This window comes from Heloderma suspectum, chromosome 5 (genome assembly GCF_057233095.1).
Source record: "Heloderma suspectum isolate Gila_16-S chromosome 5, 16-S_ref, whole genome shotgun sequence".
Taxonomy (NCBI): domain Eukaryota; kingdom Metazoa; phylum Chordata; class Lepidosauria; order Squamata; family Helodermatidae; genus Heloderma; species Heloderma suspectum.
Genome location: NC_139462.1, coordinates 15345617 through 15371139, shown reverse-complemented (window position 1 = coordinate 15371139; position 25523 = coordinate 15345617). Strand labels below are relative to the sequence as shown.

Genomic DNA, 25523 nt, shown 5'->3' with positions numbered 1-25523 from the left:
GAAGTCAGGAAGACCAAGTGTGTGGGGTGGGAGGGTGGGGGAGTTCTCAGCATGGAGTTAGAAGCTAGCTAAACAGGTGAGGGAGTATCTTTTCATAAAACACCACATTGAAAGAACACACAGGTTCCATTTCCACAGAGCTCATCATTTTGTCTCTGTGGTAGCTGCAGTTTGCATGTAGAGCTCTATGCAAGCAGAGAACTCCCTGGCCTCATTTTCAGTGACTGAGAGAGCTCTGTGGACACCTTAACATTTGCACTGGGGAATGATGCCCCCTGCAGGATCAAAGGGAACAGGGAATCCCCCTGCTCACGTGGAGCTCACTGGTGCTCTGGAGAGGGCTCATCCCAGGTTTGCCCTCTAGATGAGTTAGGGCGGGTCTCTCCATTATCTTATTCCTGTGGTGGGAGGCTTTAATGCAGTGACTCCCCTTGACATGGCTGTAATGTCTTGCACGGCCTGCTGTATGATTACCTCCTGTTCCTTGGAGAGTTCCAGGCCAAGAACAGAATATGACACTGGCATGGAAATCCTTCATTTCCACAGGCTGTGTGGCATGGAGGAGGATGGCCACGTTGATGTTTTCTTCAGTGGTAAAACTTAGTTTTACATGGGTGCCTTGATCTGCGGGGAGCTTCACATGAGAAGGGCCATTCCTGTGGTGCATTTCCATCAGTGTTGGTGACAGCATTCCCACACACAGTGGGTATATGTGCACACAGCTATCCCCAACACGGAAACGAAGGGGAAAGTGCTAGCTCACACAGAATCCTGTGTGTGCAGTGGATATCACATTGACATGCGTACACTGGAGCTGCGGCCTATGTCCAATCCCCAACACCCCCCTTTTCTTTCAATTACACGTATCAGGTGGTAATAAGTGGGATGAGTGAAATAGAGCGGAGGGGCTGGGAAATTGGAGTTTGGTGATACTGGGGTTTTGAGGATTGGGTGCGGGGGACTGGGTGGGAAGGTTGGTTCCAAAATTGGTTAGGCTCATGAACTAAGCCAAGCTGTTTTTGCCTTTTGGGGGAAAAACTCTGCTTATTTCTAAATCAGAGCCAATCTGATTGTGCGGGGGTGGGGGTGGGGGTGAGCTCTCCCATCACTACTGAATATCTGCAAGATCATGTTTGGTTTTTGAGGATGGAATCCTGCAGCTTCCATTTCTCTATTTCAAAACAAGAGCGGGGCATTGCTGATTCACCTGTTAAGTGCTACAGAGAAAACAACCTACGTTTTCTGTCTTGGTGAGTGTCAGTGCCATACCGTTGAACACCTCTTTCCTTCCTGCTCCTCCTCAGTTCATGGATCGCTTGAAGTTGCTCCTTATGCCTCTCAAGCACCAGCCTGATTTTATCTACCTGCGACATGTCCCCCTCCGCCGGGTCCACCTCTTCACTTTCCTCCAGGTGGTGTGCCTGGCTCTCCTTTGGATCTTGAAGTCTACAGTGGCTGCTATCATATTCCCAGTCATGGTAGGTTAGCACGATTGCATCTGCTTTCCATGGCATTCTTTTTTCCTTCTAGGGCCACCTGAAATGCTATGGACTGCTTTGTTGGACAACCTATCCCTCCTTCTGACTGTGTCCAACTACTAAATAAATAGAAATGTTTACATTTTGATTTGTCTAAAAATGAGTTTAATCCAGGGATGGCTTTTGGGGAAAATCTGGGCCTTTTTAAGCTGTCCGGATTTCCCCAGACCCCCTGGCTCAGCTTGTGTTTGCGAGCCAAGCTGCAGGCTTTTTCCCAGAATCTGAGAATTTTTCTCCCATTTTTTTCTTCTTAAAGCAACATTTGCGTGCAGCTGCAATTTGCATAACTTGCACAAATATTGGCTGTAATTTGCTTAATTTGCACAGATCTCACCCATATGTTTAATTGTGCAAATTGCACCTGCAATTTGTATGAAGTTGCAGGCGCAATTTGTGTAAATTAAGCAAATGGCGGCCGAAATTTATGCAGGTTATGCAAATTGCAGCTGCAATTTGCATACATGTTTCTTTAAGAAAAACAAGACCGAACCTGAAAATCCGTAATCTGTCCTGACTCAGTCTGCAGGCAAGCGAGTTGATGTCTCGGGGGTTGAGCTGCTAAAAGCTCGGCAAAGTTTACCCACCAGGTAGATTCCTCCAACATCCCTAGTTTAATAATACCATGTGAGACAGAGTGTAGGGTGAGGGATTGTTTTTCTAAATATAATTTGACTATTTGTCTGTTTTATACTGATTTGTAGTTGGGATGTGCAAAGCTGCAAAACTTGAGCTCGCCAAGTTCTCCAAATTCCATCTTGGAGCTCGTTCCGACTCAAGTCTGTATCAGATTACGAGCTTTGGGTTTTTTTTTCTTTTTGCATGAAAACCCATGCTTATTTTCGGGCATATTTTTCCAGATGTACGCACCAGTTGTATGCAGTTTTGAAAGCTGCTCATTTTTGAAAGGTATTCATGTTTTGAAATGTACTCGTTTTTGAAATGTATGTATGCTGTCGAACACTTTTCTTTTACTTTTGGTCTGCGGATCACATTGCAAGCCCAGAAATGTACAGACTTTGACTGCAGATTGTATCTGAGTCCATGTTCATTCTGGAAGATGTGAACTGGGTAAAATCCTGATAAAAATGAACTGAAATGAATTTCTCATATATCCCTATTTGTGGGTGACTTGACAAATCAAAACGTACAATCTGGTGGCGGAGCTTTCGATGTCCAGCCTGAGTCAAACTCATTCCAGTAGCTGTTCGGATCCCAAGTATACTTAACCCTATCTTTGCCAGTTGAAGGCTAAGAGAAGAGCCCCATGCTGGATCAGGTGTGGCAAAGATGGTAAGCTTAAACTGCAGAGATGCATGCCAGTAAGGGAATGCTGAATTCTGTCCTGATAGATCCTGGCGCTCGTAGCGGTCAGAAAGGCCATGGACTACCTCTTCTCCCAGCATGACCTAAGTTTCCTTGATGACGTCATTCCAGAAAAGGACAAGAAGAAGAAGGAGGACGAGAAGAAAAAGAAGAAAAAGAAAGGCAGTCTGGATAGTGACAATGAAGATGTAAGGCCATTTTCACCATTGTAAACATATTTTATGCTTTTGCCCTCCCTGGCTAGCATGAGACAGCTGTGCAGGTTTGGAGTAGGATATTACTGACCCCAGAGACAGTGGGCGAGGCTACATGGGCAATCCCAATACTCGGGTCTGGCTGTATTCTGCGGAGATGCTGAATATGGTACTGAGGTGGGCAATGCTTGCTGAAATTTCAAAAGTGAGAAAGGGGCTGATGAATGAGATTTCTAGTGATTGGGGAAGGCAGGTCTCAGTGCCTTGTTCGCCTCTTAACCCCTCACTAAAGCTAGCAGAAAGAGAATAAATTATGCAAAATCAAAGGAATTATGCAAATTTCCATCAGATTGCAGAATTCAGCATTTATTTGGATTGCCAGGATGCTGGATGTTAATTTGCTTTAGCTCAAAGTATACACAGCCCTGCTTATGGTCTTCTTCTGCCCAATATGGATTTGGAGCATCACTGCCTGCCGTTTCTAAGGGTTCCCCTCACGATTCCCTGAACATCTGTTTGCCAGTGCCTCTGCTGCACAATAAATGGAGATGCAGGGATCCCATCAGCCAGCTGAATGCATGGTTACTTCTGCATTTGGCTGACAGCACTGGATTATCCCATCCAAAGGCAAACTTTGACAGGGAAATTATGCAGTTTTTAGTTGTGCGTGGAATGTCCCCTTCTGGATGTGAAGAATCTGTGTATCCAGCCAAACGTGAAAGTGACCTCATAATTGTCTGGCTGCATTGGGATCATCACATCCAAAGTTGGCCAGTTCCTCTGTTTGTACCTTGAGCCTTACCTTCCTAGGTAAAGTGTCTGCAGCTTCCAGGGGAAATGCCTTGTCATGTCATCGGTCTGACACTGCTCCTGTGAGGCTCCTGCCTTATGCATTTCCAAACCCCTTTGGAAAGGGCTATCACACAACAATGCTTTTGTGCACGCAAACTGTCCTGACTGTTCTTGGTAACCTTCTCAAGTGGATGGTTCTCACACATGACCAGGGGATGGCCAACAAAAATTCTCGTGAATGCAGTGACATTTTCTCCAGTCACTACAGTCAAAAGAATTGCTGCTCTCAACAACTCTGATCACCCAGTTCCCACATTACATTAGTCCATATGAATATGTCCCCAGAGTATGAGATTATGTGAAGAAGCTATTCAAGCCATGTAAACCCTTACTTTTCAGCATCACCTTTCTCAAGTTAGGGGCTGCGGTGGCTTAGTGGTTAAGACGCTGAACTGCAGACTGGAAGGTCGGCAGGACAGCAGTTCGAGACCCGAGTGCTGCGTGACGGAGTGAGCTCCCGTCTTCAGCCAACCTAGCAGTTCGAAAGCAAGAAATTGCAAGTAGATAAATAGGTACCGCCTCGGCGGGAAAGGTAACAGCGTTCCGTGCACCTCAGTGTTCAGTTATGCCGGCCACATGACCACGGAAGGGTCTTCGGACAGCGCTGGCTCTTCGGCTTAGAAACGGGGATGAGCACCGCACCCTAGAGTCGGACACGACTGATTGGGGGCACCTTTACCTTTTTATTTCTCAAGTTACAGGGAGATCGTTAATTTCCAAGAACCTTTATTTCCTCTTCCTTATCAAAGTTTACTGAAATGTGACTCTTCCTCCTCCTCCCCCCACTCCTCCTCCTTGTGTATTTAATCAGTCTACTCCCAAATCTTGATTTTTCTCCTTATTTCCTTTTTTTTAGGATATAAAAATATTTTGGCAATCATACTTACTAACAAAGAAAATATTATTTCTGAGTGTTCTGTCATTTTTGTTTATCCTTTTCTCTTTTTTAATATGCACAAAATATTGTTTGACTTCTTCCAGTTATATTCCGCATTTTGGTTATCCCAGGTTTTAAAAATTGGCAGCAGGAAGAGTGCCTGTCTGGAGTGTGGCCTTCCATGAATGCTGATTCCATGTTTTTGAACCATGCAGACAAATGCACACATACATGCTTACCTGACCTTGTGCCTTAGAATGTGTTGAATTGTTTTCCATCCTGTATATTTTTAAGGGAAATTGTCACCCTTGTGCCTTCAGCTGGCGGTCTACCAGGAGTCGGTATGCCGCCATCACCGTCTCCACATGGTGTTAAAGCAGGAGCAAACCTATGGAAGGTCTTGAAAGGAAGCTCTTATGTTCTAGAAGACAGCAACTGGCCATCTATGGGCAGAATCTGGATGAGGAAGGCCGTTGTTGGCCATAGGAAGGATGAGGTGGCAGTATGTGCACCACTGCTACCATTTCGTATTGAGGCATGTAACTTTCTAGGAAGCTCCATACTGACTAGGCTCAGGAAATAGTAAATTGAAAAAGCGGGAGCTTGCACACTATTTGCGATGGCTGAGGAACCACAAAGCATTGCATATTGCTTCCAGGTGACCCAGATGTTTTAGGACACTTGCATGGATGATGCCTGTCATGACCTTCAGACCTTCCAGTGTGCAGCAGAGGATTCTGATGAGGATGAAGGAAAGGCTGCCTCCCCTGTGGTAGGATAGTTGGTGCCTTATTCGGGGCCCTCTCACCCACAGGACAAAGCCCTGCCCTTATCTTCTGGCTCAGAGGATGACTCCCTCACAAAACCTCCATCTCCCTAGCCTTGCACAAGTCTAAGACTGCAAAATCAGGTATGATTTTGCTCCCTGCTGAGACAACATCCTCCAGTTATCCTAGAGAGAGTTCCAGCCAGCAGGACCGACTTGGAGCTATCCAAGGTCCTACTTTCTTCCTGCCTTGATCTTGCTACCAGCTTCCCTTGTGAGCTTCAAGGCACCATAGAACGGGATAATGCTTAGCTATCACATCCGTGATTTATCCCCACCCTCAACTCTTTTGCCACCTTAATAATTCCTGAGACAAAGCCAGCTAGAAAGTTACTTGGAGTAGAGGCCACATCTCCACTTAAAGTGGCAGTGGTGAAGAAAATGTCGCTGGCAGCACCAGCTGCACTTGACAACTGCTGTCCCTAGAATTGGCTTTACCATTAAAAATTGTCAAACAGACTTTGGGCTGTTTGGGAAGTCAAAGGATCAGCTATTTAATATATTCGTTATAGTTATGCATGGAGGGGACGGACAACTATTTTTTAATTTAAAATATTTATATACTGTCCTGCGTCAAAATTGATTCCAGGGCTGTTTACAACAGTTATTTATGTATTAATTATTTATGTAACTATTTTAAGCTGGTTAGCCCAAATGGCTCCCAGAGCAGCTTAAAACATAACAAGTAAGATAGTTGCTGCCTTCAGGGTTACAATCTAAAACAGCCTTCCCCAACCTGGCATTGTCCAGATTTTTTGGACTACAACTCCCATAATCGTCCGTTAGCCATGCTAGCCGGGGCTGATGGGAGTTGAAGTCCAAAATATCTGGAGGGCACCAGGTTGGGGAAGGGTGATCTAAAAGGTGTGACATACAAGGGAAAAGAGATGGTGAGGGAGGAAGACAAAAATGCAAGCTCAGTTACAATTAATGGTAATGCCATTTGGATTTTCCACCTCAGCCATTAATATTTCTTGGGCTGGCCCCACCGGCCCCACTGTCAGTAGCCTTATAGGGGTAGTTCTTATTGAAAATGGCCTGTCATCATGGCATTCAGCTCTAGGTTGGCCTCCTGGTCTCTAAAACTGGCCTCTAAAAAGCGGTCGTTGCATTTCAGAAACGATTTCTGTCACCCAAGGCTAAATTAAAGTTGAGGGAAACCACAAGGAAATACTAATTGAGGTAAGTTTTTAGGTCACAGTGCACCCCTGACACACACATATACACACACACTCCTTATACCACAGAGGTGGAGTGTGGAATTCTCACTGAAATGGTGGCAACCTCCTTTTGCTTCTTGTCTGTAGTAGAAAACTGTTTGAAGCTGTTATGAAGACCCTTCTAGAAGCCTGTTATTTCAGTCAAATTAAATTAGCAGAATAGTACACCTTTGTAGCCTTTTGAATATAGACCTGCTCTAGAGTTAACCGCTCATGACCCCAATATATGTGGGCTTGACCTCCTTGGAGGAACAGAAGGATACATGTGATAAAAAATAACATAAATAAATGCATATCCCCATCACCCTAAATGTTCTGAGGTTCCATTCAAAGGTGCATTCATAAATTGAACAACCGTAAAATGTACTGAAGTGCATTCTGTGGTTTTTTCTTTAAATGCCAGCAGATGGACCCGTTGCTGAATGTGACGCTGCAATTAAAGCAATGGCAAACTGGTGCAGAATCCCACAAATGCCAGAACTGGGCTGGTATGCTCTGCTGATCATCTGTGGGGATAGTAAGAGAGAAAGAGACCGTGAGCAAGATGGCAACATTCTAAGAAATTTTGTGCACGTTTCTTTCACAGTCCGACTGCCCTTACTCAGAAAATGTCCCAAGTATTAAAATTCCAATGGACATCATGGAACAGGAACCTTTCCTAAGTGATAGCAAACCTTCCGACAGTGAGTAGAACTAACATCTTGCATGCCTGCTTCAGTCTGAATCGCACATCCAAAAAGCAGATATAGAGTGATATATACAGTACTGTGCAAAAGTCTTAGGCCACCATTAGATTTGTTATTTTAGCAATGGTATAATAACCATATGTAATTATTTCTCAGTCTCTTCATTAGAATACAACCAGAAAATACAGGAAAATTTGTATGCAGTATTCAACAATATAAAAAAAATCAGAAAAAAACAGCTTCCATAGGCTAAAGAGATAAGTATTTAGTGTGACCTCCCCTTACACTAGAGTAACAGCAGGCGCCTGGCCAGGAATGGTGTTCGTGGAAGGGTAGCAGCCAAGAAACCACTTTTGCGGAAGGGGAACAGGGTGAAAAGGCTAAGATATGGTAAAGCTCACAAAGATTGGAATGAGGATCAGTGGAAAAGAGTATTATGGAGTGATGAATCCAAGTTTGAAATGTTGGGGTCCAATCGTTGACAATATGTGAGAAGAAGAGTTGGAGAGAGATGGACAAATGAGTGTTTGCAGTGAAACATGATGGAGGGTCTGTCCTGGTTTGGGGCTGCATTTCTGCCAGTGGTGTTGGCGATCTTGTCCGTATTGATGGGATCATGAATGCTGAAAAGTGCAGACAGGTTTTAATTCATCATACCATTCCTTCTGGAAAGCACCTGATTGGGAATGGTTTCATTTTTCAGCATGATAACGATCCCAAGCACACTGCTAATGCAGTGAAATCATATTTAGCGAGGAAAAGCTGATAAAATACTGACAGTCATGGACTGGCCTCCACAGAGTCCAGACCTGAATATTATAGAGGCAATATGGGATCACCTGGACAGAGAAAGAAATAAAAGACAACCTACATCTTAAGAAGAACTCTGGGAAGTGCTGAAAGAAGCCTGGTATAATATACCAGAAGATTACTTCAGAAAACTTCAGGACAGTCTCCCCAAAAGAGTTCAAGATGTGCTTAGAGCCAAGGGAAGTCACACTAAATACTGACTTTTGCCTCTACATATTTCCTGTATTTTCTGTTTGTATCTTAATACAGAGACCGAAAAATAATTATGGATGGTCATTAAAACTTTGCTAAAACAACAAAGCGGGTGGTGGCCTAAGACTTTTGCACAGTACTGTATATTTATATATCTATATATACTTATAATATTAATTGATTTTTTCTTTAAAGAACACTTGTATGTAGATGTTTTCTTTCTTTTTTACTCCCATACCTGTTTTTTTTTTAAAAAAAACCAGGCTTCTTATGCAGCATGTACATCTTTTATTGGCTTATAAACATTATTTTTGCTTTTAAAAAAATATATCTTGTGGATTTCCCACTGCTTTTTTCTCCTCTTCTTTGTGCCTCCACTTTTAATCACTTTTATCCAGCTGCTTACAGATCAGACACTAGCACTCTCTGTCTCTCGTTCTTTTTCTAACCTTCCAAATCATCCAGTCCATTTCTGGCTCTCTCTCTATATATATATAATTTCCCACATGTGGATGCATGTACATTCTAACTCTCTGTAATGACTTCCTTTCGTTTCCTTCCTTGCTGGCTAATCTGGTTTGCAGCCTATAGAAGCAGACACCACTGTCTCTTGCTGTTTGTTTCCTTAGGATTTCTACTTAGTTGCCAAAAATCAGAACTTAAGCATAATATTTGTCTGCTGTGTCCTTTAAAAAAAAAAAAAGAGAGAGATCGAGATCATCATGTGAACCATTTAGCACTATTAACATGCTTGTCTTCCTTTAGGTGGCTTGGGTTACATTTGCTTCCTTCTTGTCCAATCTTAAATTTGTGCTAATACCCACATTGTGATTGTATTTTTCATTTAAAACAACACACCATCACCACCTCTGCTTACTCCCCTGTCCATCTTGTATTGTTTTAACTTCCTGGATAAGAATGGGGTGCCAAAGGGAATTGCATGTGACGGGTGTCTTATGTTCAGTTTGTATTTTGCTGAATAGGTGGAATCATGCAAAGCTCATCGATGAATAATATTTTGCTTTGTAAGAGCAGAACCAGAGGGAAGAAGAATGCACAGCTGACTCTCTGCAAACATAACCCAAGTGACAAATAGTTTACAAACAAGTATCATGTAGAATGGCCCAGAATTCTCTTTCTTTCTTTCTTTCTTTCTTTCTTTCTTTCTTTCTTTCTTTCTTTCTTTCGGATTGGGTGGGGCTCACTTAGGTCGTACTCCAAGATGTAGTGATGGCCACTGTAACTTATATGGCTTTAATGGGGGATTAGACAAATTCAGGGAGAATAAGGTTATCAGTGGCTAAATGGAACCTTCGGATTCTGAGGCAGCATGGTGGGGAGCAGCACCTGGAGAGGGCTATTGCCTTCATGTCCTACTTGTGGGCATCCCAGAGGCATCTGATTGGCTACTGTGGAGAAAGAGGATGCCTTGGTCTGACCTAGCATGGCTCTTCTTATCTTCTTAAAGACTAGATTAGGAATGGGTGAGAACAGGGCTGGCATCAAGGGCAGGCATGGTTGAGCACCTGCCAAAGGTCCACAGCCTACCAGGCCCACTGACAACCTCCCTGGACTTGCTCCTCTTCTTCACCATTGCAGTCTGTTTGTTCACCTTCCTCTTACTCTGGTCCAGACAACGGTGGTGGTGTGAAGGAGGACCTGTAGATGCCACTGCCTATATGCTCACTGCCTCTCTGCCTGTCAGGCAAACAAGTGGTAGCAATGATGAGAAAGAGAACGAGGAGTAAGAGCAGTTAGTTACAATGGGGTGGAGAAGGATGATTCACTGAGGGAGGGGCCCATTGAAGGTGTCTTACGCAAGGGCCCTCAGAATCTGGAACTGGCACTGGGTGAGAAATTCACTCAGTTGAGTTTTTTTAACGGATTTACCCAATTTGCACTTCCTGAGCCTTTTGGTGAGCCAAGACAGAATTGCGACCCCAAAATTCGCAGTATGGGGAGCTTTCCAATGCCGCTCATCTCAGGCAAAATGTACACAAAACACCCCTGTAGCTTTGTAAGTCATAGTCATCGCTTTGAATTGTGCCCTTAAGTAGACTGGTAGCCAGTGAAGCTGTTGTAACAAGGGAGTCACATGCTCCCTATAACTGGGTCCGATCAATAGTCTGGCTAAACCTTTCTGGACCAGCTGAAGTTGCAAACACTTTTCAGTGGAAGTCCCATGTAGACCCTGTTGCAGTAGTCCATATGGGATCTAACTAAGGCAGATGTCACCAATGGCCAGACTGAATCTCCAGGAAAGGGAATAGTTGGCATACTACCCTTAGCTGTGTGAACACACTCCTGGCCACCACTGAAACCTGGGCATCCAGGTTTGGGACAGAATCCAGGAGTTCACCCAAGCTGCACATTTGAGTCTTCAAGGGGAGTTCACTCCATCCAACATAGGCTGAATCTAGGGGTCAAGTCATTCACATTGCCTGTTCACCCAACACTTGCAATTCTGGAAAGCACTCAATAAAGAGCTACTGTGCACACTTGTTTTCTACCAAGTGTATGTTCAGTAGCCTCTTAGACTAATTGTCCAGTCTTCAAGGGGCTCCCATATAGCACTTTCCAAGTTCCAAGTGCTTTGTGAAATCCATGTTACACTCGCTCTGGTCCTTTTAAATCCAACCCGTCTGTTTTTCAAATTCAAATGCAGCTCTGTGCCTCTGTGCCCCTGCTGTTACCCAGTTGTAATTACCCTGTTTGTTATGCAGTGGGAGAAGTACTATCTGCTTTTGGCAGGGAAAAAGGGGCAAGCGATGGTGGCTGATAGAGACATGCAAATTTCAGGGGATGAAAGGCAGTGTTGATTGGAAAGGCAAATAGCTAGTCTGTAAATATCAAAACGTTCAGATACAGGTGGCAGGGTGAAGAGATCACCCAAACTGCACCCAGCAGTGGAGGAGGTGTTTGGTGCAGGGGGTAAACATGGTGGCAGCAAAATTTCAAGTGTAACTGAAAACGTATATGAAAGTAGCGAATTCCTTAATATAAAATGTCTTCGTGCTGCCTGAACTGAAGTAGTCCTCCTCCCCCACCCCATCCCAAGTGAGTGAGGCCCATTTCCCCCTCGGTGAGGACAAGCAAGGAGGCTGAGGCTAATTTCCTGGAATCAATTCGTATTTAATTGTTGCCTCCCCAGGAATGTTTGTGGACTGGTTCCCATGGGTGCCATACGTGTGAGAAAATGCAGGAAAGATCTGTGCGGAGGGTACTAGAATTCCTATCTGCTCCATGTAGTAAAACCCCATTCTGATGTAAACACTTGTCATGGTGTGTATTTGTGGGAATCATGTACAGGCACATTAAACTGGACAGGTCCCTCTTGTATGACCTCTCTAGTGTATAGCTTCCTTGCTGGTTTGCCTGGTTATCCTGTAGTTATTTTGTTTGGCCAGTGATTGGTGGTGGCACACAATCTGAATCTCCACTGGACGTGCCACAGACAACCACCAAAGTAATTCAGCTTTTTACATCTGTTATTTTAATTGCCTGTAAATTAGCTGCAGCCCTCTGACTTGGGACACTTGTCCAGTATACAGTCAGGGCCAGAAATATTGGAACAAGGATAACTATTTTGGCAGTTGGCCTCTGTACACCACTACACTGAAGTTGAAAGGAAACACACCCAGATGCGAGCGGAGTCAGGACTTTCAGCTGTAATTCAAGGGGTTTGACAAAAGTGGGGCACTACCCATTCAGGAAGTACAGCCAGTGGCATACCCCCCCCCCCTTGTTGGGGGCTTATAAGTAATGGAACAAACCAACATCATTTCAAACTTAAGGATCACCTTTAATACCTGGATGAAAATCCTTTGCGGTCAATGACTGCCTAAAGTCTGGAACCCATGGACATAACCAAATGCTGAGTTTCCTCCCTCGAGATGCTTTGCCAGACATTTACTGCAGCTGCCTTCAGCTGCTGCTTGTTTGTGGGTCTTTCTGCCTTCAGTCTTGTCTTCAGTAAGTGAAAAGCATGCTCTATTGGGTTGAGATCAGGTGACTGACTTGGCCATTGCAGAACATCCCACTTCTTTTCCTTGAGAAACTCTTGGGTAACTTTTGCTGTATGTTTTGGGTCATTATCCATCTGCAATATGAAGCGGCATCTTATCAGTTTGGCAGCATTCGGCTGAATCTGAGCAGAAAGTATAGCCCTGTACACCCCAGAATTCATCCTGCTGCTTTTACCAGCAGTCAGGTCATCAATAAACATCAGTGACTCGGTTCCATGGGCAGCCATACATGCCCATGCCATAACACTGCCTCCACCATGTTTGACAGATGATGTGGCATGCTTTGGATCATGAGCTGTTCCTTTCCTTCACCATACTTTTCTCTTCCCATCATTCTGGTACAAGTTAATCTTGGTTTCATCAGTCCAAAGAATCTTATTCCAGAACTGGGCAGGCTTTTTTAGGTGTTTGCTGGCAAAGGCTAATCTGGCCTGTCTGTTATTGAGTGTTACCAGTGGTTTGCACCTTGTTGTCAAGCCTCTGTATTTACATTCATAAAGCCGTCTCTTGACTGTAGATGTTGACAATGACATGCCTACCTCCTCAAGAGCGTTCTTGACCTGGCTAGATGTTGTGAAAGGGCTCCTCTTCACCATGAGCAGAATTCTGCAGTCATCCACTTTAGTGGTCTTCCGTGGTCTTCCAGGCCTTCTGCTGTTGCTGAGCTTGCCAGTTAATTCCTTCTTTTTCAGGATGTTCCAAACTGTTGTGTTGGCCACTCCCACTGTTTTGCTATCTCTCTGATGGATTTATTTTGTTTCCTCGGCCTAATGATGGCCTCCTTCACTTGCATGGACACCTCTTTGGACCTCCTGTTGGGAGTTCCAGTGAACAGCGACCAAATGCAAATGTAACACTCAGAACCACCTCCAGGCCTTTTATCTGCTTGATTGGTCATGGGATGCCCAGGAAACAGGCCACACCTGGCCATGCAGCTGCTTGTCAGCCATTCGTTCCATTACTTATGAGCCACCAATGATGGAGGTGTGTGTATGCCACTGGCTGTACTTGCCCCACTTTTGTCAAACCCCTTGAATTACAGCTGAAAGTCCTGACTGCGCTCCCATCCGGTTGTGTTTCCTTTCAACTTCAGTGTGGTGGTGTACAGAGGCCAACTGCCAAAACAGTTATCCTTGTTCCAATATTTCTGGCCCTGACTGTAGCTCTCAGTTTTGACCATCTTATTAGCTCTTGTTCTGTTAAGATCCAAGCAGCAGTGTGTTACTGGAGGCAGTAACGCAAGGGTTTATTATAGTCACTTTGAATTTATTTTTAAAGAAAAGCAGAGGTCAACATGTCTGAAATCACTATATGTATGTATTTTAAATTATAAAACAGGAGAAAAATCACCAACATTCCTTGAACGCCATACATCATGCTGATAAAATTCCTTACCTCCACTCCCACACAATGCCAAGGTAAGAATCTTTATGGATGTATGATCTTAATACAAACACTTTTTTATAATGCATGCATGGCTCTTCGTCAGTGCAGAAGATGTTGATTTGGAGGATGTATGAGAATTTCATTTTTGCTCGCAACGATGAGAGCGCACCATGTTTGAAGCCTTGGATGCCACTGCAAACCTGTGTCTGCTGAAAATGTTTGCAAATTGCTGGACATGTGCTTGCATTCGAGTTGCACAGTTTTACCCCTGCAGACTAAAAGCCCCACTGTAGCCTGTGGAGGAAAGTTAAGCAGATTTGGGGGAATTTGTGCAAAATCCACATTCGATCGCAGCTTGATTTGCACTTTTTTCCCATTCACGCAGAGGGAGCAGCGATCGCAAACCCGAACAAGAATTGGGCTTAAGATGAGCAGTGAGATACATCACTTGTTCACCCATCCCTAATTGATCTGTACTCTGACCACCAATGAAAGTAAACTTTGATGTTAACATAATTATACTAGGATCACAACCCCTCCCCTATGTGCAGAAATAAAAGCTGATGGTTCAGTGAACGTTTGGTGCCAACAAAGCATCTGTCCCTCTCTAGCAAAAAAAATTACTTCTTAAAAGTTACGATTTTTTCCCCAAGGTGATATTTATTTCATTTCATTTCATTTCTATACTGCTCAGTAGCTAAAGCTCTCTGGGCGGTTCACAAAAATTAAAACCAAAAAGCACAGGATAAAACAATATAAAATATAAAAGCATTAAAAACACAATTTAACCATACAGCCAGGATAAAAGCTAGCAGCAGTGCAGAGATTTAAAATACAGATTTAAAACACCAAAGCTAAAAGACTAGGAAGCTAAAATGCCTGGGATAATAAAAAGGTCTTCATCTGGTGCTGGAGGGAATACAACGTAGGTGCCAGGCGAACCTCTCTAGGGAGCTCATTCCTCACCAGGCTGTGGAGTAGAAGACAATTTGGGAACCAGGATACCTGAGAGAGCACCTTCTTCTGTACCGGTCACTGAGGTCACCAGAGGACCATGTCCCCATGGTCTGGCTGGAGACCTCCAGGAAAAGAGCCCCCAGTGTGGCAGCCCCCCTCCCATGGAACTCCCTGCCCCTGGAGGCCAGACAGGCACCAACACCATGTTGCTTTCGGCACCTCCTGAAGACATAGTGCAGGGCAGATGGGCGGTCCTTTAAGGACAAGTAATTGTATAGTAGCACATGTCCTTTGAAGAAAGTATGACATCCATAGAAATTGGCATGATCCTTCCTCCCTCTGTGGTTTTGACTAGGCACCCCAGTGCTAAGCAAGCTCACCTTTGAATTACAAAACAGGGCAGAAGACCCAGTTGGCTTTGCTGATGGTTTCCATCACCTTTTGAATTCCAGGAGAGTAACAATTATTAACTGATTAAAGCTAACAGTCCTGAGTACCAATTCCTGAATTTTACCTGAATTCAGGGTCTCTGGTACTTATATATTATCTTCTTTGTTCAATCTCTGGTAGTTGCGCCTAGGGATATGCAAACCAGGAAAACTCGAGGTCACTGAAGTTCTCTGAATTCCATTTCGAAGCTCGTTCCTACTTGATTCTGTACCAGATTGCGAGTTTTGTTTTTCCTTTGTGCATGAAAATCTGTGTGTATTTCTGTGCATATTTTTCCAAGTTGATACATCAATTGTGTGCATTGTTGAAATGTACGCATTCTTCTCCCATTGATTAAAATGCATTTGTGTCCATTTTTCAAAAGTACAGATTCTTTCATGTGCATTTTTCAAATGTATGAATGCTGTCAAACACCGTTTTGGGGGGTCTGTGAATCACATTTCAAACTCGGAAATGTAGAGACTTCAACCACAGAGTGCATCTGAGTCCATGTTCAATCCAGAAGGTGCGAACTGATCAAAAACAAACTGAAGTGAATTTCTCATACATCCCTACTTATGCCTCCTACGAATATAGCCTTCCCTGATCTGGTGCCCTCCAGGTAGATTGGACTGCAACTCCCATAATGGCCATGCTGGCTGGGAATTATGGGAGTTGCAGTCCAACACATCTGGAGGGAGCTTGTTTGGGAAAGGCTGCATTAATAGATTGGCTTATTGTGCACATCCTCCAGGTTGGGGCAATCTCTATTCTAGCATTTGTGATCTCAAATGACTTGGGTTTTATGGGCAAGGGATTCAAATTTCATAGGATAGTAGGGTTGGAAGGGGCCTATATATTTATGTGCATCCAGTTCTGCCTTTAAACTTCTATCTACACAAAAAAGCACAAATTGCTTTAGTGAACCTGGCTTCTCCCAAGAAATGCTAGACATTTTAGTTTGAGTGTGCTGAGACATGGGGAGCCTGACATCTTCACACTTCCTAGAGTTAATTGTGGGGCTGGTGAAACTGACATTTAAACTGTAGACATGCCCTCTTGGGAAGGGGCCATAGCTCACTGGTACATCATGTGTACAGAATGCAGAAGGTCCAGGCTTCAATTCCCAGTTAAAGGATCATAGAATCACAGAATAGCAGGGGTGGAACGGGCCTGTAAGACCATCAAGTCCAACCCCCTGCTCAGTGCAGGAGTCCAAGTCAAAGCATCCCTGACAGGTGGCTGTCCAGCTTCATCTTGAATGCCTCCAGTGTGGGAGAGCCCACTACCTCCCTAGGGAATTGGTTCCATTGTCATATTGCTCTAACAGTCAGGAAGTTTTTCCTGATGTTTGGTCGGAATCTGGCTTCCTGTAACTTGAGCCCCTTATTCCGGGTCCTGCAGTCTGGGATGATCGAGAAGAGATCCTGGCCATCCTCTCTGTGACAGCCTTTCAACTACTTCCAAGAGCGCTATCCTATCTCCCCTCGGTCTTCTCTTCTCAAGGCGAAACATGCCCAGTTCTTTCAGTCACTTCTCATAGGGCTTTGTTTCCAGTCCCCTGATCATCTTTTGTTGCCCTCCTCTGAACCCACTCCAGCTTGTCTGCATCCTTCTTGAAGTGTGGTGCCCAGAACTGGACACAGTACTCCAGATGAGGCCTAGCCAATGCTGAGTACAGGGGAACTAGTACTTCATGGGATTTGGAAGCTATACTTCTATTAATGCAGCCCCAAATAGCAAAATAGGATTTTGGGTAGCTGGGCAGGCAAAGACCCCTGCCAGCTGGAGCAGCCCCATACCCAGACACAACATACTGTTCGCTGACGATAAAGAAAAGACAAATACAAAGCAGGCCAAAGATGCAATGTGAACAGGGAGTACGTTCACTAGGAAGAGTATTTCTTTATCGCTCTTTATTAATAATTACATTTTTATCCCACCCTGACTCTGGAAGACTCCGGGGCAATGCTAGACTGACAGACAGCAACTGGTCCAAGGTAGTGATGGGCAAATGAGTGATGTTCAGGATCATCAGGATTGTGTCATCACTCGTCTTGTGGCTGTTTACTGTTCGCATTTGCGATTGCTGCGCGAACGGAAAAGTTGTGTAAACGAAGCAGCAATCAAACTGGAGATTTGCACAACTTTCTCCAAATTTTCTAATTTGCACAACTTTCCTCCATAGACTAAAGTGGGGCTGATTCAATCTACGGGGGAAATTTGTGCACTGGGAATCGGGAACAAGATGAAAGCAAGCATGTGTTTGACAGTTTACGAATGTTTTTGGTGGACACGTGCTCATGCTAACATTCGGAGTTTCAAACAGGACATCCCCCCATGTTTTGTGAGCAAAAGCAACATTCTCATACATCCCTAGTCCAAGGTTACCTACTGAGCTTCATGGATTCAGGAGGAATTTGAACTCAGATCTCCTCCACCCAAACTTACACCCTATTCACTTTACCATACTTGCCTGGGATGTTCCTAGGAAGATACCTCATGCCATGGCCATTACAGTTATTTAGTGACAGTGATTATCTGCATTTTGTACAGAACACTTTTCTCCAAATTAGGTACCTCTCTGGGCTTTCTTCTCTTTAGGCTGTGCCCTGTATTCCAGTGCACTGGGCAAATCCCACAGGACAACAACAATACTTGGTGTTTTTGTTGCACTTTCAAGTATTCAAAGCGATTTACATACATAATCGTGTTGTAATCGTTGGAAGTCTGTAAGGTTGGTTAATATTGTTATGCCCATATTACAGACAAGGTGAGTGAGAGTAGCTTGCAAGTTCATGGGAAACACAACATTCAAATCAGGAACTTCTTGATTTGTAGCTCTTTTTAATAGCCACTGCACTACACCAGCCTGTGTTCATGTATATTTACATTTATTTATTTGTATAGTCCCTCTGCCCTGTTGCATATGGTAGCAGATCCCTTTCCTAATCAAGTGTGTATGGACTCAGTGAGTCCAGACCATTCCCTCTGAAGGCCGGAGGACTTGTGATGTTTTTCTTCATGTCTCGTGGCTTCATTTTTGGGTTGGGGTTTTTGTTTTTTTCTCGTGAATGGGGAAAAGGCCTAAATGCTCATCCCATAGCTTGGTCATGGTTTTCTGCTAAGCAGCCAGTGCTTGACTGTATTCCATATTTCAAACACCTGTTGCTCTCTGGGGCCTCCTCTTTCCACCAAGGTCAAGCAGCGGCCCCACATTAGCTATGATGTTTAAGAGTTGTAGAGCTTCCTTAGCATAAGGATTAATCCTGTCCTGATCTAGATGCTAGAAGTTAATCTGGGTGTATAAATTCTGTTTTATGAGTTTTGTTTTCTTCTCTCCCTCTGTCTCTCCCTCTGTCTCTCTCCCTCTCCAGCCCTCCACGAACTCCAATGAAAGTCGTGCCTCACATTAGAATAGAGCTTGATCCTGAAGACAGTGGTTATTTCTGGAGGAGCAAGGGAACAGAAACTACTTTATAACTTGTTTGTTAATCTTCTTCTGAACTGGCTTTTCTTTTCTTTTTTCTTCTTCATTACTAGCCAAATATTCAACTGCTCCCTGCCTAGATAAAAGCAAGACATATTCCTGTTCCTCTCCCTTTAGGCTTTTCTCCCATTCCCTCTACTTGCCTGAACCCTGCTTGTACATTTTTCTGCTCGGTCCATTTTTTTCTTTCATTCTGACCAAGACACTTTTTTTTGGTTTTGCCTTTTCATTCACATGCATACGTACGCCTCCTCTTGAGCTTTTCAGAAGAGGGTAGAAGTATTAAGGATATATTATCATGGTTTTATGAAATGTCAGCAGAGCGGACTTATTTTTTTTAGTTGTGAATCAGTGTTTTTCTTTGTTTTGGGTTATTTTTTATTTTTTTAAAATCTCTTGTCTAGCAGAACAAAACTGACCTCCAGGCTAATTCCCCCATAGTTCTCCATTCCTGCAAAATGCTGCTAATCTTCATACGCTCTTAACGTCTCCTCTGCTTCTGTAGTCTCAAGCAAAGGAAACAAAAACAGTACATCCCTGTACAGACAAATGTATTTTGACATCACTGTAGTGAGTGTGCAGAATTTGACCCTCTATGCAACTTTTATTCTGTAACACTTTTAATGGATTTTTAACCTGTCAGCTGCATTGACAAGTGTTATTTTTTTCCCTAGATTATTTTTTGTTTTTAATTATGGGGGCCTAACCTGCAACTTATATTTTTTTGTCAATTTTTTTAACCATTTTTAAAAAAATTACTGTAAAGAAAATGAATTTGTTTTTCCTGCAGCAGGAAACGTAATAGTTTTTGAGTAGTTCTACCTCTTATTTCTAGATGTTGGACTTTCTCTTTAAAAAGGAAAAGACAAAAAAAGAAGAAGAAAGATTTAATAATAATAATTGTATAATATAGAATGTGATTTTTACAAAAAGAACAACAAAACAACAAAAAAACCCCACAAATCTCAAGGGTACATAGCATAGAACTGAAATCAGCTATAATAACACTGTTTATTGGAAATGCCCTTTCTTTCTTTCTTTCTTTCTTTCTTTCTTTCTTCAATTTCCATTTTCTTTTTAATGATCTGACTACACAATGAAGGAATCAAGACCTGTGTTTAATGGTGACATAATTTTTCAGCAGAGTCTGTTTTAATTAAACACAGCTGGCACAATCCGCCACAATCCATTGCTGCTGTACGCCTCAGTTCATCTCATAGAGACTTTTGCAGACGTCCTGTTCCATCCAACACTGTTGACATGACTGAGGAGTGCACAGCAGTAATCATTTGTGAATTACCTTCAAATAGGAATGACTGATATCAGATGAGCAGATGCAGAGTGTAGTCATGTGTTGATTTTCCTATCCAGTATTGTTAATGTTATTTCATTTATACAAACTTGCTGGTACGTGTGTGTGTGTGTGTGTGTGTGGTCACATTTGCAGATTTAATATAAAATGGACCGAATCTGATAGGAGAGGTGGTGGTTTTTAAGCCTTAATTATCAGTCTGCATACCATAACTGGCCTAGCAAATCCTTATGTAGGGTCAAAGTGGATTTCAGGTCCATGAGGCAAGTATGATATTTAGGCTGGATTGCTACCACATTATGTCTGTCAGGTTCTCAGAGTTCATTCTGTGTCTACATACCATAAAAACTCATGATACCTTTTTTTCTGGGTTATGCCATTTCTGACTGCATGTGAGGATTGCATAATTGGACAGTCCCCCACCAAAAACTCCCTGCAGTGTGCATAGAGACCTAGCCTATTGTTAAGAATGATTTTAAGCTAACTGAATCCCTGATGTGCTATCTCTCTGTGTGCAGGGCATATTTACTTTGAGGGAGAAGTTAAAGCATGACATCCCCCACATGCAATCCACAATCCAGGAAAAGCTGCCCCGCACAATTCTGCTGCACAGATAGATTGGCTCCAAATCCAGCCATGTCCAGCTGCACAGTAGATAAAACACAACTGAGTAAAAATAGGATAGGCACTACATATACTGGCTGTTAAAAGCAAGAATTGGAAACAGTGGCAGTCAAAAAGCTCTTTAGCCACACTGCTGCTAAGGACAATGGCTGCTGTCCAAAGAACCCCTTCCAACATGAGCAGCAACGTGGGTGCATGCCCGAAGCGCCTCCCTTTTCCCAACAGCTCCCCTCAGTTCAGTGGGCAGTTCGGGAGATGCAGGGGCTGCTAGTTTACTCCAGCAGAAAAGTACCTCACCTTTGTATCTGTCCATACTTGCATCTCAGTGGAGATTTCTATTATCACAGGTATCAAACCACACAGGTATCAAACCACACAGGTATCAAACCAACTGGACTCTCCAGTCAGTTGACAGTGTGGACAGTACAGAAGTGAAGTAGTTCAGTGCTGGAGCAAACTTCAGCAGTATGGGAACATAGGTGTATTTCTCTCCTGGCGCCTCCATATTCACACCAAAGTAAATAGTAAAAAGCACAAAAGGAAGCTGAGAATTTTGAAACCAGCAGTGATATTTTTGAGATGTGCTGTAACTAGCATCTGTGTGCAAAAATACACACGTATACAAACACACATTTCCCCATCTGTTAGTTCCTAGTAGCCAGTCTCTCCCAACAAGGGTCTTTCACTCCTAAACTCTATTAAATGTACTTGAATTCACCATGGTAACTATTGACTATTCAACCCAATGGCTTGTTGTACAGAGTCCAACATTGTTCGGGGAAGAGGGCAAAGATTTCTATTTCAATTATTTACCACTTAAGTCTGGGGGCGGGAACGGGGAGGGGTGAGGACGAGAGTTTGAGGTGTTGCATTTCATGAGTTTCTGGCATTAGTAGCACTTGGTTGCATGGTTTATTTATTTTTATTATTATTTTTTTAAATCTAGCACTAAGGTTGTATTTACACTGCAATTAAATTGCTCTTTTTGCACCAGTTTAGTTGTCACAGTTTTCCTCCACAATGGATCTTGGGACTTGACGTTAGGTGAGAACACAGAGAATTTTCTGTTAGGGATTCCAGCCCCCCCCCCCCCCCGAGAATCCTTTGGGATGATGGAATAACTCTAAAACCAGACTGTGTAGTGTCGAGACATGCCCCAAATATTGAATCTGCAGGAAAAGAGCACTTGTTGCATAGCATTTGGCTTACGGAAAGGGGTTTGGTGAAGACGTTTGGCTCCTGTATGTATAACAGCAGTTGTCACCAAAGGCACAGCTCTCCTCCTTTTAAGGCCATGGGGGACTAATGGGACCTGAAGGAATACTGTTTTGTGCAAGAATGAAATGTGAAAGCGTAGAGACATAATCTTGTGTATGGTGCCATATGGTCTACAGGCCCCTGCACTGTAAAAATCACTAATCCTATTCATCCTTTCTAAGGAAATGACCTATAAGATCCCAAAAGGTTCAGAGATACTACAGTTTACTAGACCAGCTACCCTAAGTAGGAGTAACCTTGGATACAACCCCTAAAAACACTTTTTAGGGATTAAGCCCCAGTGACCACGATGGGACTTACTTCCAAGTATAGGACTGCACTGGTGATCAAGTAAAAGGGTAAAGTTCTGAAGACTATAGATCTTGGGGGTGCAATTCAGAGCCATTAGACTAGTTTTGCCATTTTTAGTAGGGTGTGGACTCAACATCCCCAGAGCTGGAGTGACTTTTTCAGACTTCGACATCATGTTTCATGTACTTCCTATATATTTATAATAACCTTTTATTTCCCGCACCCTGTTGGGGTGTGTGTGTGTGTGTGTGTGTGTGTGTGGAATGGGTTGCCCCCTCTCCATGAACTCCACTGAAGGGCTAATCTACAGTCCTGGGCTCCTTCGTGCAGTATTACTACTTTAAATTGTGGCCTTGCTCCTTCCTGGGCTGATGCCCTTGGGCGCATGCTGCACCAGGCTCCCATCCCAGGAACCAAACTCTTGTGCCCACGCAATGTGCAGTATCATAAGGATACATGATGGCCAGGTTCTGGGCAGTGCCAGCCTCAAAAGGGGATACAGTCCCATGCAGTCCTTGTTGGCACTTCTGATCTTAAACGGAATGTTTGGGCAACTCCAACTGCCAGTGCAAAAACACACAAAGTTTTTCATCATAGCGAGGGTGGGGATGGTGCAACGCCACTCTGTGTCCATAGAGAATCCTGGCCAATGGCATCTTTCAATTTAAAACCGGACATTCAGGCTATGAGTGGGTGACTCTAATCTTTTTCTGTCTCTGTAGCAGCTGCTGAGAACACCAGGGAAAAGTATGGATGGGGAGAGAACAGGGAGAGAGAGAGAGAAAGAAGTGGCTTAGGGAGCAGACGTATGGCTGCTAGTCAGCGGCTAGATGGCCATAGGATATGTCAGTTTCCGGGAACTGACCTTTCCCCCCTTCCTGCACTGCCTCGCAGGCAGCTCGGAATGGTTCCACGCTCGGAAGAGGAGCACGGAGCAACAAAAACAGGGCGTTCCAGGGTGTGAAGGCGGAAATGCCAGTATGACACATCCTATGTGTCATCAGGCAGCTGCTTCCCCCGCTCCGCCTTCCCGCAGCTAGACAGCTGAAATCAGCTGTGTAGCCGCAAATGCAGGGCGGCTGGAGCACGGAGGGGACGATCCATTCCACGCTTCTCCTGCCCTGCACTGGATAGGCAGTCGCCTCTGCGTTCGGAGGCTTATTGAGGAGAGCCTTAGGAAGGTTTGCTGTTTAGACCCACTTCATAGCCAATCTCTGCAAAGAGATACCTGCTCAGGGCTAACGTGAAGTGAAATTTTAAAGAGCCAGAGATAACTTGGTCCCAGCCCTACAATGTGAACTTACTGACTATCTGTCTGTCTGTCTGTCTGTCCCTTTTTCTATTCCTTATTTCTTTAGTCCTCACTGATACAATATGCATATGCATTATTTCTTGGAATCAAGATGCACTTTCTGATACTTTTTGTTATTGTTGTTGTTGTTACTATTTGTTCGTTTAAAAATTATTAAAAGTCTGTATTTGCTTTGGAGGAATGACATATTAAAAAAAAAACCCGCAGCCACTTTAGTTTGAAATGAAGAAGATCAACACAGTGGAACAAACAGGAATTTTTTTCACAAAAAAGAAGAAAACATTTCAAATTGTCGAATGATTTTTTTCCCAGTAATATGAAAACAACGAAATTCCTTATTATAACATTATAGGATTTTACAATTTTATGAGGCTTTCATATTGTGACTTTTATGGAATCAAGAAATGAAGAAGATGAGATATTTTAGCATTTATATTTTTCAAAATTAAGTGTATACTGAAAATAAAGTGACTTTATGCATTTGTTTCGTCTATTTTTCATTTGTCTGCATGCCTTCTGATATATTTTTTTTGATATTTTCCCCCCTGTGTATAATCTATTGTGAAAAATGTGTTATGTATTAGCAATCCAGGGATGAGCATCATTGACCCCCAAGGTCTGATTGTGAGGTTCATAAGAATCCTAGGTTTCATTTCACATTTAAGAAATGTTCCTAGCCTCATGGTTGCTGCCGTGTTTGCTGGCAAAGCCTGGCTTCTTTACTGCACTGTTAGCAGTGGAGAAGGACAAGGAAGCCACTGCAGAATCCAAGAAGCCATGTGCTGGAGGGGGGTTGAGTGAGTCAGAAGGAGGCATGGCATTGAAGTGGGCTTGGGAGGAGACTCTCTGCAGTGGGCTCTACAGCCGTAAGAACATCTAGCTGCTACAGTCCTCTAGAGGCTTCTCAGCATGCGGACTTCCATCCACACCCTTCTGTGAGAACTGGGACAATTATGTGCATGTTCTGCCATTTAAGAAGCTTGCACGCACCAAAATTGGAGGAAAATGTCAGTCCATGTTGCCTTCATTACATCAAAAATTAAGCGAACTGACACATCTCACAAGTGGCCAACATATACACACAGGCACACATCCTAGTTTCTATAGCCCAGGCATGAGCAACTTGTGGCCCTCCAGCTGTTTTGGCCTAAAACTTCCATCAGCCCTAACCAGCATAACCAATGGTAACGGATCATGGGAGTTGTAGGCCAAAGCATCTGGAGGGCCACAAGTTGCCCACCCTGCATCTCATAGATTCCTTTAGCCAATCCTCATGGTGCACCTTTAGCACCTTCATCACCCCTCGTAATTTCCCCTTTGAATCTTTTTCATTCTCAAAATCCCTGAATTGCAGCATCCAGAACTGGCCACAGGATCCCAGGTGTGGCCTTTCCAGAGCTGAGCTGAAGGGAATTATTACAACTTCAGATAATATTAGTTGTCTTTGGAAGGCTTAGACGAAGCTCTGCTAGAAAACATGTTATCGCAGCAGGCTCTCTGCACTCCCTTGGTTGGTGCTTCTGGCTTCTTGCCCACCCAAATGGCGGCCCAGTGGTGTCCTGCACACCTCCGTGCCTTCCCTTGAGATAACAGCAGTGCTGCTGTTCAAAATTTTATACATGAAAACCAAAGATGTGCATGTTTTATCTATGCTTCCACTCCTTAACTTGGCACTTAACTTGTTCATTAAATTGCATGGCATATATCCTAAGGCGTCTTTGTTATGGCAGCATCTTGTTAGAAACACATAGAACACTTCAAAATCTGGGATGTTATGTTGCATCCCACCCTAGAGGAGGAAAGGGATTTTTATGTGCTTGGAAGGCGGGGCGGGGCGTTCTTCCTGAAATGGAAAATGCCCACTTGCTGTGCTTTGGGATACACAGAGCTTTCAAAAATGG

At 43.6% G+C, this 25523-nt stretch overlaps 1 protein-coding gene across 7 annotated transcripts in view; it reads left to right on the top strand.

Moving 5' to 3' along the window:
- The window catches only part of SLC4A4 (solute carrier family 4 member 4), a 257294-nt gene extending 233193 nt beyond the window's left edge, over positions 1-24101 (top strand). For 4 of the 7 annotated variants that reach the window (XM_084855372.1, XM_084855369.1, XM_084855368.1 and 1 more), the window contains exons 22-25: positions 1305-1478; positions 2888-3049; positions 13882-13961; positions 18693-21733. In XM_084855372.1, coding sequence (XP_084711498.1) covers positions 1305-1478; positions 2888-3049; positions 13882-13961; positions 18693-18798 — 522 coding nt within the window. In that variant the 3' untranslated portion in view covers positions 18799-21733. Of the gene's footprint in view, positions 1-1304; positions 1479-2887; positions 3050-7416; positions 7514-13881; positions 13962-18692 lie in introns of all 7 variants that reach the window. The other 3 variants (XM_084855374.1, XM_084855373.1, XM_084855371.1) reach the window with 1 other exon arrangement.
- The last annotated feature ends 1422 nt before the right edge of the window (positions 24102-25523 follow it).